Source organism: Micropterus dolomieu, linkage group LG05 (assembly GCF_021292245.1).
Source record: "Micropterus dolomieu isolate WLL.071019.BEF.003 ecotype Adirondacks linkage group LG05, ASM2129224v1, whole genome shotgun sequence".
Lineage (NCBI taxonomy): Eukaryota > Metazoa > Chordata > Actinopteri > Centrarchiformes > Centrarchidae > Micropterus > Micropterus dolomieu.
Genome location: NC_060154.1, coordinates 12,474,304 through 12,488,091, shown reverse-complemented (window position 1 = coordinate 12,488,091; position 13,788 = coordinate 12,474,304). Strand labels below are relative to the sequence as shown.

The following is a 13,788-nucleotide window of genomic DNA, read 5'->3' as shown; positions in this document are numbered from 1 at the left end:
GCTAACAATAAGCTACCTCAGTGTTAAATCATTGATAGCTACAGCCACTAGTGACATCAAAATGTAGCTTTCAAGGGATTAATGAAGACATGTTTGGATATATTAATAAAAACATTCTTGATTGACTACTAGGTGTGTGCACATTATAATTCAAGATATTTAAGCTCCCCCGCGACCCTGTACGCAGGATAAGCGGTTGACGATGGATGGATATTTAAGCTTGTTCTACTCTTGGATTGTGGGTCAACTAGATGCCATTGCATTTGGCCCGCATGGATCCTTCATTCATGTGGAAAAAAATTATTTTGATTAATTCATTCCCAAAATATGCAGAACTGCATACAATAATAATTTTCTGTGTTGTTCATCCTATTGCTTCAAGGTTATTATTTCCATTTGGATGATTGCTACTATGCACACAAGTCTTACTTTGGCAGGCTTCCTCCAACAGTGTGTTGACAGAAGTTTTGTAAAAAGGAGAAAAAAAAAAGATCATAAAGGGCTCCATTATAATTCTAGCTGTCAGTGGAGGCTGATTTTTGGTGAATTGTGTTCATGCCAATTTTACTTTTGCCCCCCAGGCACAGAATACTATAATCAGCATTTTCTTTGCTGAGTCTTTGCATTTGATACAAGCAGACAATCAGACATTTCTTGGAAGATGTTGCCATAAAGCAGGGGTCTAGACATTCCTAATAAAAGCCATGGAGGCAGAAGAGGGAGGACGCTTTGATTACAGTTCTTGTCGTGGGCTGAGGGTAAAAGAATATTACAGCAATATGAAATAAAATCCAAGAGCACCCATATCGCTTGCCATACTGCTGCAATATTTGCAAAGCCTAAACAGTGAGGATGAAGTACACAATTTGCAGTTTGTGTGAGATAAAAAGTTGGGGAAAGTTTCTTTGAAATGTCCACTGAGGTTTTAATCATCATATTTGTGTTGTTTTAACCTGCTTAGTGTCTCTGCATCATGGTTGAAAAATACATTCAGTTTCAAAAGGAGACCTGGGCATTTTTTGTGGAATTACATTTTTTAAATTTATCATAACTGATTTGTACTGAGGAAACTGTGAGATGGTCATACCTGGGCATCTGCTAGCATGACATCCTTGATGAGGGGCAGGCCCCGTGACTCGCCATTTTCCACTCGTACATAGTGAACCTGGTAGCCACGGATCTGTCCGTGCTGCTTGCCTGGTGTCAGGGAACGCCACATCACCTTTAATGCTGTGGAGTTGAGGACCTCCACCTCCACCCGCCTTGGAGGAGCCCCAGGAACTTTGGGTAACAAAACAAAGACTCAAATCAGAATCATTTTGTTATATGTACTGCTGAAAAATTGTGGTTCTGAACCATTATTTTCAGACACCAGTGGATGGACCAAGTAGATGTTGATCAATGCAATGTAGGACGAGAGAGACACTTAATACTGCGCCATGACATTTAATAACCCTTTCATGAAGCATACTAACAACTGGCAGGAATGACATTAAAAAACAACAAACACAAACACACCCCAGTGTCAGTCTTCCCACAGTACCATTTTCCCAACACATATGCACACACCACCCTGACTTCCCCTGTCTCCTCCACCTTTTCAATATGTCTCTGCTGTGTCTGTTTGCCATCAGTAGGAAGCTCTCAGTCATAATGACAGTCCTTTATGGAAGGCCTTTTGGTGTGTCATGGACCGGTCCTTTCTGAGATGGATGCGCCATTAATAGAAGTCTTCCACTAAAACCGCTTCCATTTGCTCTTCCGAAAACACTTCAAGTGCCCATCTTCCCTCCTAAATCACAACCCCATTTCCACCATCTTCCCCAAGATCATGCAGCCATGTTGTTTATTACCAAAATCTTTTCTACCGTTTAGCCCTGGCTCTTATTTCTTCACCTGGTACTTCTGTCACACTTTATTATCGTAATGACACCAGAAAATTTGTTATAGCTATTGTCAGTGCACTGTTGTGTTCCCCCTGCAATTCCTGGTGTCTTTTAAACAGGTATGGTAAGAATTTGAGCTTGTCTCTACTGTTGCGCTTGTTGTACATCAGTGTTTGAAAAATGCTGTGGTAATGGATGTATAATGGATTGTAGAGAATACAAGCCAATGCCAGCCATCCTTCAATGATTCAGATGTGCTGTGACATTACCACATCTTTACTTGTCAGTTTATGTGTTTTATTGCTCAACTGCTTTTATCCATTGTCATTTAGTTTCTGCTATTCAACTTGGCTGAATAATGTTTATTTTTTTTGCTTATTCAAGCCTGAGATGTTCTTACAATCATCTTGGCTTTTCTGTCGTTTCCAAGCACAATCTATAGTTTGTGCGTAAGTGGTGCACAGTGGTTGCAAATGTAGGGGAAAGTGTATCAAATGACCTGAAAGACCAGATATGGCCTTGAGGTGTATAGCCCTCATAAATGCTTACGTCTCTCTGCAGAGCAGTGAGATACTGTTAAAAGCCTACAGATAGAGGTATGATATGGGATGTGGTAGCTATTATGAACTACATTTGGTTAGTTATTTTTTAATAGCAACACACTTGATTTCCCAAGTGTGTTATCTATGTTAAGTGTTTTCCTTTTATATGGTTTACATAGCTGTATGTGGTCCTATTACTTATGGACAAAGATGGTATGCTTCTGAAACCACTCTATCAAGACACAATTTGGTGTATTTGGAAAAATATTCTGACTTAAGACTGAAGTAAAGAATTTATAAAACTTTCTTGCTTTTTCTAATGGTAACAATTTATACACACCTAACATTTGTAGTTATGAGATCATACCAAGATAATATAACATAATGCAGATTAACAATAAACTTTGTTAATTGTTCTAAATAGTACTCTGAACAAAACAAAAGCCGATTTTGTCAGCTGATTGCTGTGTTTTGTGGTGGATTTGTGGCATTCCAAACACGTGTTGCCAACAGGGGAGTTGCAGAGTGCTCTTTGATGGACAAACTATGCAACGACAACACTCAAAATATGACTGAAGGATCCATCTTCTGTCTCTCCATTTCCTTTTTGTCATTTATCAGCTGTTAAAAACATTAATACCAATTTATCTGAAATTAGCGCATATCAGCCAATAATATCACCATAATTTAAAGTCAATGCCAAGGGCACACTAACCATCAAACTAACAAACAATACCTTAATTTCTAAATAAAGTTTAGCCTATACACATTAGAGATGCATGTACCGTCTTCGTCTGTGCGGCAGATCAGGGGCTCACTCTCAGGGCCTGGCCCTATTACGGTGAAGGCAGACACAGTGATGCGGTACTGGGTCCACTTCTCCAATCGCTGCAGCAGCACCTGCTCTTCAGTGGCAGGGACTGTGGGCTCCTCCATGGGCACCCCATCGTCACTGCCGCCTTCTGACGGGCCCACCACCTGGTAGTGCACCCTATACCCCGCCAGGACACCGTTCTGACTCTTCAAAGGCGGGGGGCGCCAACTTACCAGCAGGGTGGTGGAGCTCGTGCTGCTGCACTTAATGTCTTGAGGGGGGGCTGAGGGCTCTGGTGAGGTGGAAAGGACAGGAAGGAAGGGGGTAGAGGACGAGGAGGTTGGGGAAAGGGGGAAGGGAGGGGTGAAAAACAAAAAAATAAAAAGATGGGAGAGATAAAGAAAATGATAAAACGATAAAAAAAACAATAAGAATAATTCAAACAAAAAATTGCAAAACAAAGACGGAGGCAAAATATGTTCTAAATAAAAATAAAATCATCAAGCAAATGTCAACATAAGAGGCATAAATGGATAATGGCACAAGCTTGTGTAATAATGAATCAAGATGGCTACTGTTGTGAGATACCTGGGGACAAGCGCTGGACACGCAGACTTATTTGGTTTGTTTTTTGGCATTACAAGGTATCAAATGTTTATTGTGTTGAACTCCTGCTCAAGCAGTCATGTATTACCGTTACTGAAATCAAGGGTCTGACTTTTCAAGAAAAATTAATTGACGTACCACAAAAAGAATTCATCCTACTGGAACTAGGGCTGGAAGATATAGCTTATAAATAATACTTCAATCATTTTAGGCAATGCATATTTTCATGTCATCATATTCTCTAAAATAACTTATAGCTATTTGACTTAACCCTTTGATTCATATGTCCATACCAATGTGCAGCTATGATTTAAATCCACTGTTAATTAGTTTTAATATTTTTTCTATTTATTATTTTGGTAAACACACATACACACATCTTTGATTTAAATCAGTTTTAATATATTTTCTATTTCTTATTTTGGTAAACACATATACACACATCTTTGATTTAAATGCACTGTTAATACGTTATTTTGGTAAACCTATGATTTTTACCTCTCCTATAGTCAATTGGTTTGCATCCAAAAACATTTTTTTTGGATAACACACACACACACACACACACACACACACCAGGTGAAGCTGGTGGTCAAAAAAACTGCATCCTCATCCACATATTAAATTCACTGCTAGGATAATATTACTCCCTTTTTCTGTGGAAATGCAGTTTTGTTTGTCTTTGTTAAATTTCCAAGATGCAAGGGTGTCTTGCAAGCCTTGCGAGATGATCTTGTCTGTATGATCATCTGGGAAGGAACTTGCTTGGACATAAACTTTTCAACTCCCTGTGAAATTCACAGTCAAATTAAAGTAAACTTTTATTTTTGGGCATTGATCTGAAGCTTTAGTCCTTAACAACTAAAAAACTAGCAAACAAGGTAAGGTAAAGACAGTCGTGACCACTAAACCCTTAATTTTACTCTTGAGGTTCTGCAATTATTGTAACCATAAGCCACTTGGCTGTCCACATCAGGATTAATAACATACTATCATGTCCATAACGTCGGCATTAAGATGAGATGAATACTGTGTTTCCAAAATATGTTGGTGATAATGTGCCTTTTTAGTTTAATTGATAAAGATTTCTGGGAGCCATTGTTGTGTCTTGGGTAGCAAATAGCATCCATCTTATCATGAATGAACAAGATTAAACATTGAAAACCATTTGATGTTTTTGTTCGAAAAGTTTCAGCCAAATTAGCATAAGATAAAACAAGCTATATTTTCCTTAATATAAGCTAGCAGGGAGATAGTGTGGTCTGTATTTTTTAATTTGTAATAGTATAAAAGATTTCCAACACGGTGGCTGTTATTTGTGTCTGAAGTGTTCTTCCAAAACATATTAAAACCTACACATCTGTGAACTTTCTAAATCAAATTCAATGCCTCTCTCTTCTAATCTGTGCCAAGCTCTTACACAGCTTGTGCTCGTCCAGAGAGTGTGCTGTGCAAGGAGCGATAAAACGTTTCACTTCTCATCCAGAGTTTGGTATTATACGGATAAAAGGACATGTATGGAAATATTTCTATCCAAGTCGGGTGTCCTCTATCCCCTACGATGTTTTGTGTGAGAATATATTTCCTCCATCTTGGTGTGACAAACCCAGTTCATTATTACATTTTTATCTGTTATGTAAGGTAAAAACAGCACAAGAATCAAAAACAAAATGAAATACCACCAGAAAGAAAAAAAGGCATTCCACACACAGCAACTTAAGAAAACAACTCAAATGAAACCCATGTTAACAAGCAGCATGTTCTCATTCCAACACAAAGGCTGAAGAAATAAATTATGAACTGAAGGAGGGTACTGGGAAATTAATTTCGCTGTAACCCATGTGACTTGAAAGAAAGAACCACAACAACAGTTAAGGTTCAAAATGACAACTCATGAGAAAACATGAAAAAAAAAATACTCAGCATAAACAGAAAATAAGAACATTTAACTTTCTAAAATAACAAACAAAAATAAATCACAAGCATTGTTTGCATCATACGTACCTGACTCCCACAAATACTAAATTTGAAAGACTTTCTTACCACCAGCACCTGACTACAGAGTGTGCTTACTCTATAGTCAGTGAACTGCAACACTTTCCCTCCCAAACAGCATGCCAGAATTTTGAGATCCATCCCGGTTTTTGAATCAGCAAATAACAGCTTTAATTTTGACCCACTGAGAGTTAGTTTTGTACCCATTTAGGGGTTATTGGGAGGGAAAGAGTTGGCTCTGTGCTGTAGCCAGGGCTGTTTAATACTCATGTTTCTTTGGGCCGGAGGATCCACAAGACTCTGAGAGGGGAAGCTATAGGGGGAATACTCACTCCCAAGATATGCTGTTCTTCTGCACTTGGCCATGTACATAAACATTCATCCTTGTTAACAATTAATTCAAATAAATCCCATTTCATAGCCCTGTGCCTATGTATCTTCGTAAAGCTTATTGCCAGTTTGAGTAGTAGAGAGGAAACAAGACCAAAAGCTTGTATTGCTGAATGCATAAACATTTAATGATAGTGTTCTGACTACACTGTCACTTTGGGTAGAACAGCTTTAAAAAACGAATATAAAACAACAGGAGTTTTGACTATCATAAAGGCCTACTCCCTGTGAAGAAGAATGTTCCAGCACACAACAAATAGGACAGGACCTCAGACACAGTTCCCAAAACCTTCTCTGTGTCCAATGGGCTTATTTACTTATGGTCTTACTGGATTTTGAGCCTTTCAGCTTCTTTCCTCCACTCATATTGTATTTGCAAACTCTCCACGTCAAGAATGATTGCTCAGTTCTCAATCTTTGTGATGTGGAAAAGGCTGCGAATCTGACAAGGGCCAGGCTATCACAGTGCACAGGCATCCTCATGCCTGATAATGGTTTAAGACAGGCTGGGGCACAGCTTTAATAAAGTGCATATCCCATGAAGGCCAGTGGTAGGATTATGGATAGTAGAACTATACAACCACAAAAGAAGAAACTCTGCTAATGCTTCACTTGAGGTTCTTTTGAAGCTTCCCTGAAAGAGTTTCCTAAATGCTATTTGACAAATAATTAGTCATGTCTGTATTCATATCGTTCTCTTTGACTTTAAAGTCTGTTGTGATATGACTAAGAGCTATGGGTATAAAGTCTGCAATGTCAAGAACTGGTGGCATACCTAATCATTATGACTACCTTCAGATTAAAAGTGTTTTTTGCGCAACATCTTCAGTGGATATAAATTACACACATTAATGCTAACAGTTTAGCAACACAGGCCATTACTCAATGCCTGCTTTCAACTCTTAAAATGACACAGATTGCCAATGCTTTTGCTATCAGAGTACAAGCACATTTGAACTGTATTTTCATCAGAAGCTTGGAATGACAGGATGTTCATATTTGTAGATCATTATGGAATTAATCCCCCCCAATGCCAAATGGCCATGCTGCGGTTCACACAAATAGTCCAATATATCTAAAAACCTCCTGCAATTACAGTAAGTGTGTGTGTGTGTGTGTGTGGGGGGGGGGGGGCTAAACTGCTTGTTTGGTTAAATACAGAGGATTTAGAATCTGCCACATTAATTTGAGAGATAGCACTTGACTGGCTACTGGCAGGTTCTAGGTATAATCTAAATGTGTAACAAAGCCTGACAATCCAGGGTCCTGGCTCACAGCTCATACCAAAGCATGAAATTAATTCTGATGCTATGAAATGGGATTCTTATCTGCCACTCTGTGGCCCTGCAGTCCCCTAACGCCCGTTCCCAGGGTCCATCTTAGGTCCTGTTAGCATGCCTTGCAACTGGATAACAGCTAGAGGAATGCTGGAAGCCCACCCAGCTCTCGGGTTGTGGATCCACTCCGGCCACGTCTGAACGGTCTCACAAAAATGGTCTCTCAACCTGGTCTGACTATAGCAGCATACCCCAAGAGGCCTTGCTTCTGAATGAGGGCTACTGTTGCAAGTAAGATCTTGTGTATTTAATTCATCCTGCCATTATATTGACCAAGAGAAGCCAATGAAATGATTGTGGTGCGATTTGATTTGATCATTTATTTGGCATCAGTCCTGATGGAGCAAATAAGCAGAATTATTATTTTTTGCAGTGATGTTTCAAGAATTTCTTGACAGAGTGGTCCCCATGGCAATAGCCCCTGGTAATGCTGCTTGGACTTAGCTCAAACTTCAACAATCTGCAAACATTTTGTACCACAGATAATGGACAACAAAGCAAACAGGGAAATCACGTTTTCTGTCTTTCTTTTTACTCAGTGGAAAAGGGTTTCAGTTTGCCAGACAATGTATTGGGTTCAAATCCATGTTTAAAGGGTTATGCAAGGCAAGTAGAGCATGGCACTTAAAATGCCAAACGTTGAATTGTATGCAGGCATTGCTCGGTAATGTGTCAAGGATAAATTAGTCCAGCAGGCATAGGCAAAATGTATTCATTCCTACTACACAAAACAATACTTTTTCAACAATTGTGCAAATGCCCTTAAACTTATTGTTGCTCTATTGTTGGTGTTTTCCCAAAAAGCTGAGAGTTTAAAACTGACTATGTTAGACTGCACCGTGAAGCCACTTAATACAAGCTATATATGTCACAGGGCTTTTCACTGACTTGTTTTAAATATCTGACAGTGTCATGTATAAAAACTGCTTACTCTATCCTGCTGGAGTTTCAGAAAAGGTGTTAAAAAACAACAAACGGTTAATTGGATGAATATGTGAATGTCTGTGAATGTCTCTGACTCTGAATGTCTTTGAGAAAGGTTATAGCAGACTGAATCCCTAAACCACACAATCACTTACCTCAAAGCATCCAAAAGATCAAGTTATTTATTGTGTTGTGGGAAATCTTTTGCTTTATGTGACTTAGTCTGTGATTTTTCTGACCTCAGCAGTGGAAAAACCAATGGATATATTTCACACTTGCTCGAGTAGTGACTCTTGATAAAAGCATTAAAAAAAAACCTTTGGATGTCAAAGACTAAGAACAACAAAGCCTACCATAGAAGTAGAATGGATAGAAAAGGTAAAGATGGCAGTTAGCCTTAAAATGACAGCCAAACAGTATTTGATAATCATGTCATGGAAATGATTACTTCAAAACACAGTATTTACAAAGTTGATTACTACTCCAAACATAAAGTGACATCATTTCCGCGACAGTAGTATCAAAATTCTGTGGTGGGCAGGCAGATACAATTATCAAACAACAGTTATTCATTCTATCCACTGTAATTGTATGGATGAGGCAGTTGAAAGGAAAAGTCCCTTGTCTCAAGCAGAGACTTGAGAAAAACCATCAGTTAGACTTATTCTCCCACGTATTTCTTCAACAGGCAAGCGTATGTCAGTTCTGTCTATGCGTGCTGCTCTGCCTGCTGCACTGTAGTTGCTGTGGTGGACTTGGGTTCATGCAAGAACCCAAAAGAAAGACAATAATTGCAGCAAACTACTGTTTAGGGTGATGTCAAACCAATATCCTTTTCAGATAACCCAGAAAGTAATAGAAATTAATAAATAAATAAAAGACCGAACAAAAAAGTTTTTTTCAAAAGACTCAACATAAAAGGAAGGGGACACAAAGTGAGCAAGGAGATGTCAAGCCATTCCAAGGAGAGTGTTTGTTCCATTGCACAGGGGAACAAGTGGCAAAGAGAGAAACAGAGCTGGAGTAGGGTGATGTAAGAGGAAGAGAGAGTGTATCCAATCCAATAAGCTTGCGGTTTACCGGTCAAGAACAAATGCAAAAACAGAGTTAAGGAAATCACAAACACACAGGTGAAGATGTGAACAGACACTCGAGAGACACCAAGACAGAAATGGGGTTGGATGAACATAAAGTATTTTCATGCCTAGACTGATCAAAGATCAATGGTGCAGTGATAGGTTCTCAACAGCACCCCCATTGGGCAGGAGTGAATGTTGCATGCAACTGGCTCTCTCCTCAGTGACTCTGCACTGTCTGTGTAGCTCTGCTGCCCAGCAGTAACAAAAAGAACTGTGAAGTGGTGGTTCCAAAGCCCCCACAGCCCAGATGTGGAGGTACAGCCAACAAGTTGCACTGGTAGAAACAGAAAATGTGTTAAAAGAAGTCCTCTCCTACCGCCATGGCTCTCCTATGTCCAAGTAAAGGCCCTCTGGTTTAAACCTCAAAAAATCTTACAAGCAGCCAGTTTTTTTAGCAATAAAAGGTAGCCACACATGTATGCATGTGTCTTTGTCTGTGCTTTTCTATATTCTGCGTCATTAGGGATCCACAATGACTAGATCCGATCAACCCCCAATCCCCTAAATCCAGCTACATTTTCAAGGTTCTTTACCATTAATGTATTAAATTTCAATACACAACATCATTGTTAATCTTTGTGTGCTATGTAAACCCAAAAGACATGAATTTCATACCCTGTCATCCCAACAGTACTTTAGCTACCATTGGATATTTGATTGGATAAGCTGTCTGTATTTTCTTTCTCTACAGCGTTTACCACTGTGAGCTATGATATCACTCCTGTTATTTTTAGCAGGCTGGTTTAAATAATTCAGTTGTGTTCCTGCCATCTGTAAAATAAAATAATCAGTGCAGAAGTGATATAGTGGAATAAATCCAGGGGGTGGGCATGTGAGTACTTGTAGTGACTTCTGATAGGGTTTTGTTTTTCTTTGATGACTATAATTACAACCACAGATTCCCCATTCCCAGTCTGAATACAGTTCATATGAGAGCCTTGTCGGTCTTAGAGGAGAACTGACATTTTTTGTGTCTCTGTCACATGGAAGAAAGTGCACTTGCTGTTCACAAAGGAAAAGCAAATACGAACAAAAGTGAAAGGGAAATAAACAAACTGCCAAAATTGCCAGTCCACGTAGGCTTGATTTGTTTGACAGTGTTTGGTGTACTCGTACATATTTGGCACCAGAACCAAGTTAGAAAATAAGGTAATTCTAAAATGAAAACACTAAAATGACAAAAAGTGATTTTTAGCCCTTTGTAACTTATTATCAAACTTAACTCTCCACACAAAAAATATCTTCATAGTGTGAATATCACTGTACAAAAGGTAAAAAACGTCAAGTTAATAAAATCAAGACCACATGTAAAAATATCACCTCATGTTTTAGGAAGAATTCAACAACACATCACATTGTTATGTAGTTCATCATTTCTGATCAGCTTTGAACCCTGATTATGTCTGAGAAAAACACAGTCATAGTTCAAAGGTGATGATGCAGTTTACATCAGAGAAATACAGTTTACAAGCTCCAGTCAAAAGGCATAGAAGCATAGAATCGCATTAGAATTTGGCATAAACTGCTTTACTGTGGAAAATTCCTGTATTAGCCAACAAACACAGAGAACAGGAGTGAAGAGTGAATAAATGGCTACATACTGGCTTGCAAGGTCTTCTGTGATATGTCATTGGTAAAGGCTCCGATGCCTTTGTTAGAGATGGCTGCCAGGGAGAAATGGTATTCTGTGTTTGGGCGGAGACCTTCCACAACATATGAAGATGTTGGTCCAAATGTTTTCTTCATCTGTTGACAGAGAGTAGAGTTATTGACAAGTCTGATGTGAAATGCTTGAACAGAAATCCAATGCTGGATCATTAAGAAATGTACATCTCTCAGTGCAAATACACTGCCATTTCGAAATGAAACACTGAGATTCTAACCTGGGTGCCCAAACTGCCTTCCGTGTAACGAAGTTCATAATTTACAATTCCTTCTTTCTCATAGGCAGGTTCCCAGGTCAGTTCAATGCTAGTGTCAGACACAGCACCAGCCTGAAATTTGGATGGCTGACCTGGAACTGAAGAACAGAGCAAAGGACATTGTTCTAGGATATTGTTAATAGAAATTAGTAGTAAGATGGGAATGAATATTATACTCATCTTCCAATTAACCAGTAAAAGAAAATCTTAAGAATGTGTACAAAAGTTTGTGCCCCAGTGACAAGCAAGGTACAATTGTGTTCTGCTACTCTGTAAAATGCATCTTGAACACACTTGGTTTCAACAGTATTGCGAACATTACATATATGCCTATTGTAAGCAAAATTGATGGACATGGAATTCAGCTAAAGCAACAGAAGAAAAACCTATTTCTAAATTTCAACACCAGTAGTGAAGCTGACAAAAATATTCTCACCTCCTAGCAGTACTTTGACGTGGATAGGCTCTGAGAAGGGTCCGTCTCCAACAGAGGTGAATGCTAGGACTTTAATTGTGTATGTCTCTTGAGGAACCAGGCTTTGGATAGTGGTGATGAGGCTGTCTTGGACATTATGAATCTGCCAGAGGTTCATGGACTGGGAGTCGTCCATGGTATAATAAACGCGGTAGCCCTTGATCTGCCCATTGGGCTCCTCAGGCTCTTCCCAGCGTACCATCATGGTGTTTGGGGATATGATCTGGGCCTGGATGTTTCGTGGTGGACTGGCAGGAGCCTGTTCACCAGTCCGAGCTTCTACTGGCTCACTAGGAGGACCCTGGCCAATTGTGTTGACAGCTGAGACACGAATTTCATACTCTGTGTTGGGGTAGAGGCCACCAATGCTGTAACGTGTAGTGGTGATGTCATCCATCGTCTCATACTTGCTGTCTGGGGACTTGGCTCTATACTGGATAATGTAGTAACTCACTGGGTCTGGGTTGCCTGAGTCCCAGGTGATGGTCACACTGGTGGCAGTGGTTTCAGTAACCACAGGGGTACCTGGAGGCTTGGGGAGAGCTGTTATGGTGACAAAACAGGAAGGAAAGAGGAAACTAACATTTATCATGACAGTGATTGATTTCAGACTTAAATGAAGTTAATCATCTTCATAAGTAACCTTCTTCACAAGCACAATTATCTTACATTTGACAGTGATCTGCGCAACAGCTTCAATGATGCCAAGGCTGCTCATGGCCACGCAGGTGTAGTTGGCTGACTCACGGACGCTGCTCAGTTCGAGAACGTTCCTGCCCACTGGCATCTCATCCTCCGGTGTCAAGTCCTCTGAGTTCAGCATCCACTTGACGTAAGGCATGGGCGATCCCACTGCCACGCATGTTATGTTCACACTGCCACCAGGCATAATTTCCTGACTCGTTGGTGGAATGGAGAAGCGAGGAGGCACCCGCCGGACTGGGAGAAGGCATGAGGAAGGGGAGAGGATGACAAAAGAGGGCAAGGGAGTCAAAAAAAAAGAGAAAAAGAGAGGTAACAAGAGAGGCCGATGAAAATGGACCCTTCTCAAAGAAATACTTAACACAAAAGGTTCAACATGGTAGATGTGAACTGAAACACAATATAAAAGAAGTAGACTTTTCAAAACATAAAAATATACAAATAATGAGAAGGAACTAAACTAACAGAACTGCTTCAACAACAATGTAGATTAACAATAAAGCAACGATTCATAGCAACAAGGTTCCATTGACCAATATTTGACCCATCACAGCACAATTAAATACACAAAAATCTATTACGAGTTTCTCATCTTTGGAACTGAACTGCTGAAGTAAAAATACAACTACGACATGATCACGAAGTATGAAGGAGTAGTAAAGGCCATGTGACAATGCTATCACATAAGGCCAACATGGCAACCTGGAACTTCCTGTCCTCTCAGGCACTCATGCCAAACAGGAAGTAGGCCATTACAGGCTTCTCCCACAGCACAGGAAGTGTAGGGTTACTAGGCTATTGACCATCTCTACAAGGTCTCTAAACACATTCTAGCGTAAGTTTGCACTTGACACCTGTCTCTTCTACGTAGATATCTTAAAGATGAGAAACTTTAATCAGATTTTTGTGGTTTAGGGTAGATCCACTGGACAAAGCCTTATTAAGATCTGACACGGTTCCATTGATAGATGCAGCTATCAGTTTCACAGACAGCATGCATAAATAGACCGAGGTAAATTAAGGAGTAAATGATAACAAAATCAGATATAAAAATTG

At 39.7% G+C, this 13,788-nt stretch overlaps 1 protein-coding gene across 4 annotated transcripts in view; it reads right to left on the bottom strand.

Annotated features, from left to right (window-relative positions):
- Positions 1-13,788, bottom strand: part of ptprsa (protein tyrosine phosphatase receptor type Sa) — a 188,228-nt gene that overhangs the window by 53,062 nt on the left and 121,378 nt on the right. For all 4 annotated transcript variants that reach the window (XM_046050635.1, XM_046050632.1, XM_046050633.1 and 1 more), the window contains exons 7-12: positions 12,700-12,969; positions 11,992-12,573; positions 11,517-11,653; positions 11,235-11,379; positions 3,214-3,534; positions 1,088-1,281 (exon numbers count right to left, since the gene is read on the bottom strand). In XM_046050635.1, coding sequence (XP_045906591.1) covers positions 1,088-1,281; positions 3,214-3,534; positions 11,235-11,379; positions 11,517-11,653; positions 11,992-12,573; positions 12,700-12,969 — 1,649 coding nt within the window. The remainder of the gene's footprint in view (positions 1-1,087; positions 1,282-3,213; positions 3,535-11,234; positions 11,380-11,516; positions 11,654-11,991; positions 12,574-12,699; positions 12,970-13,788) is intronic.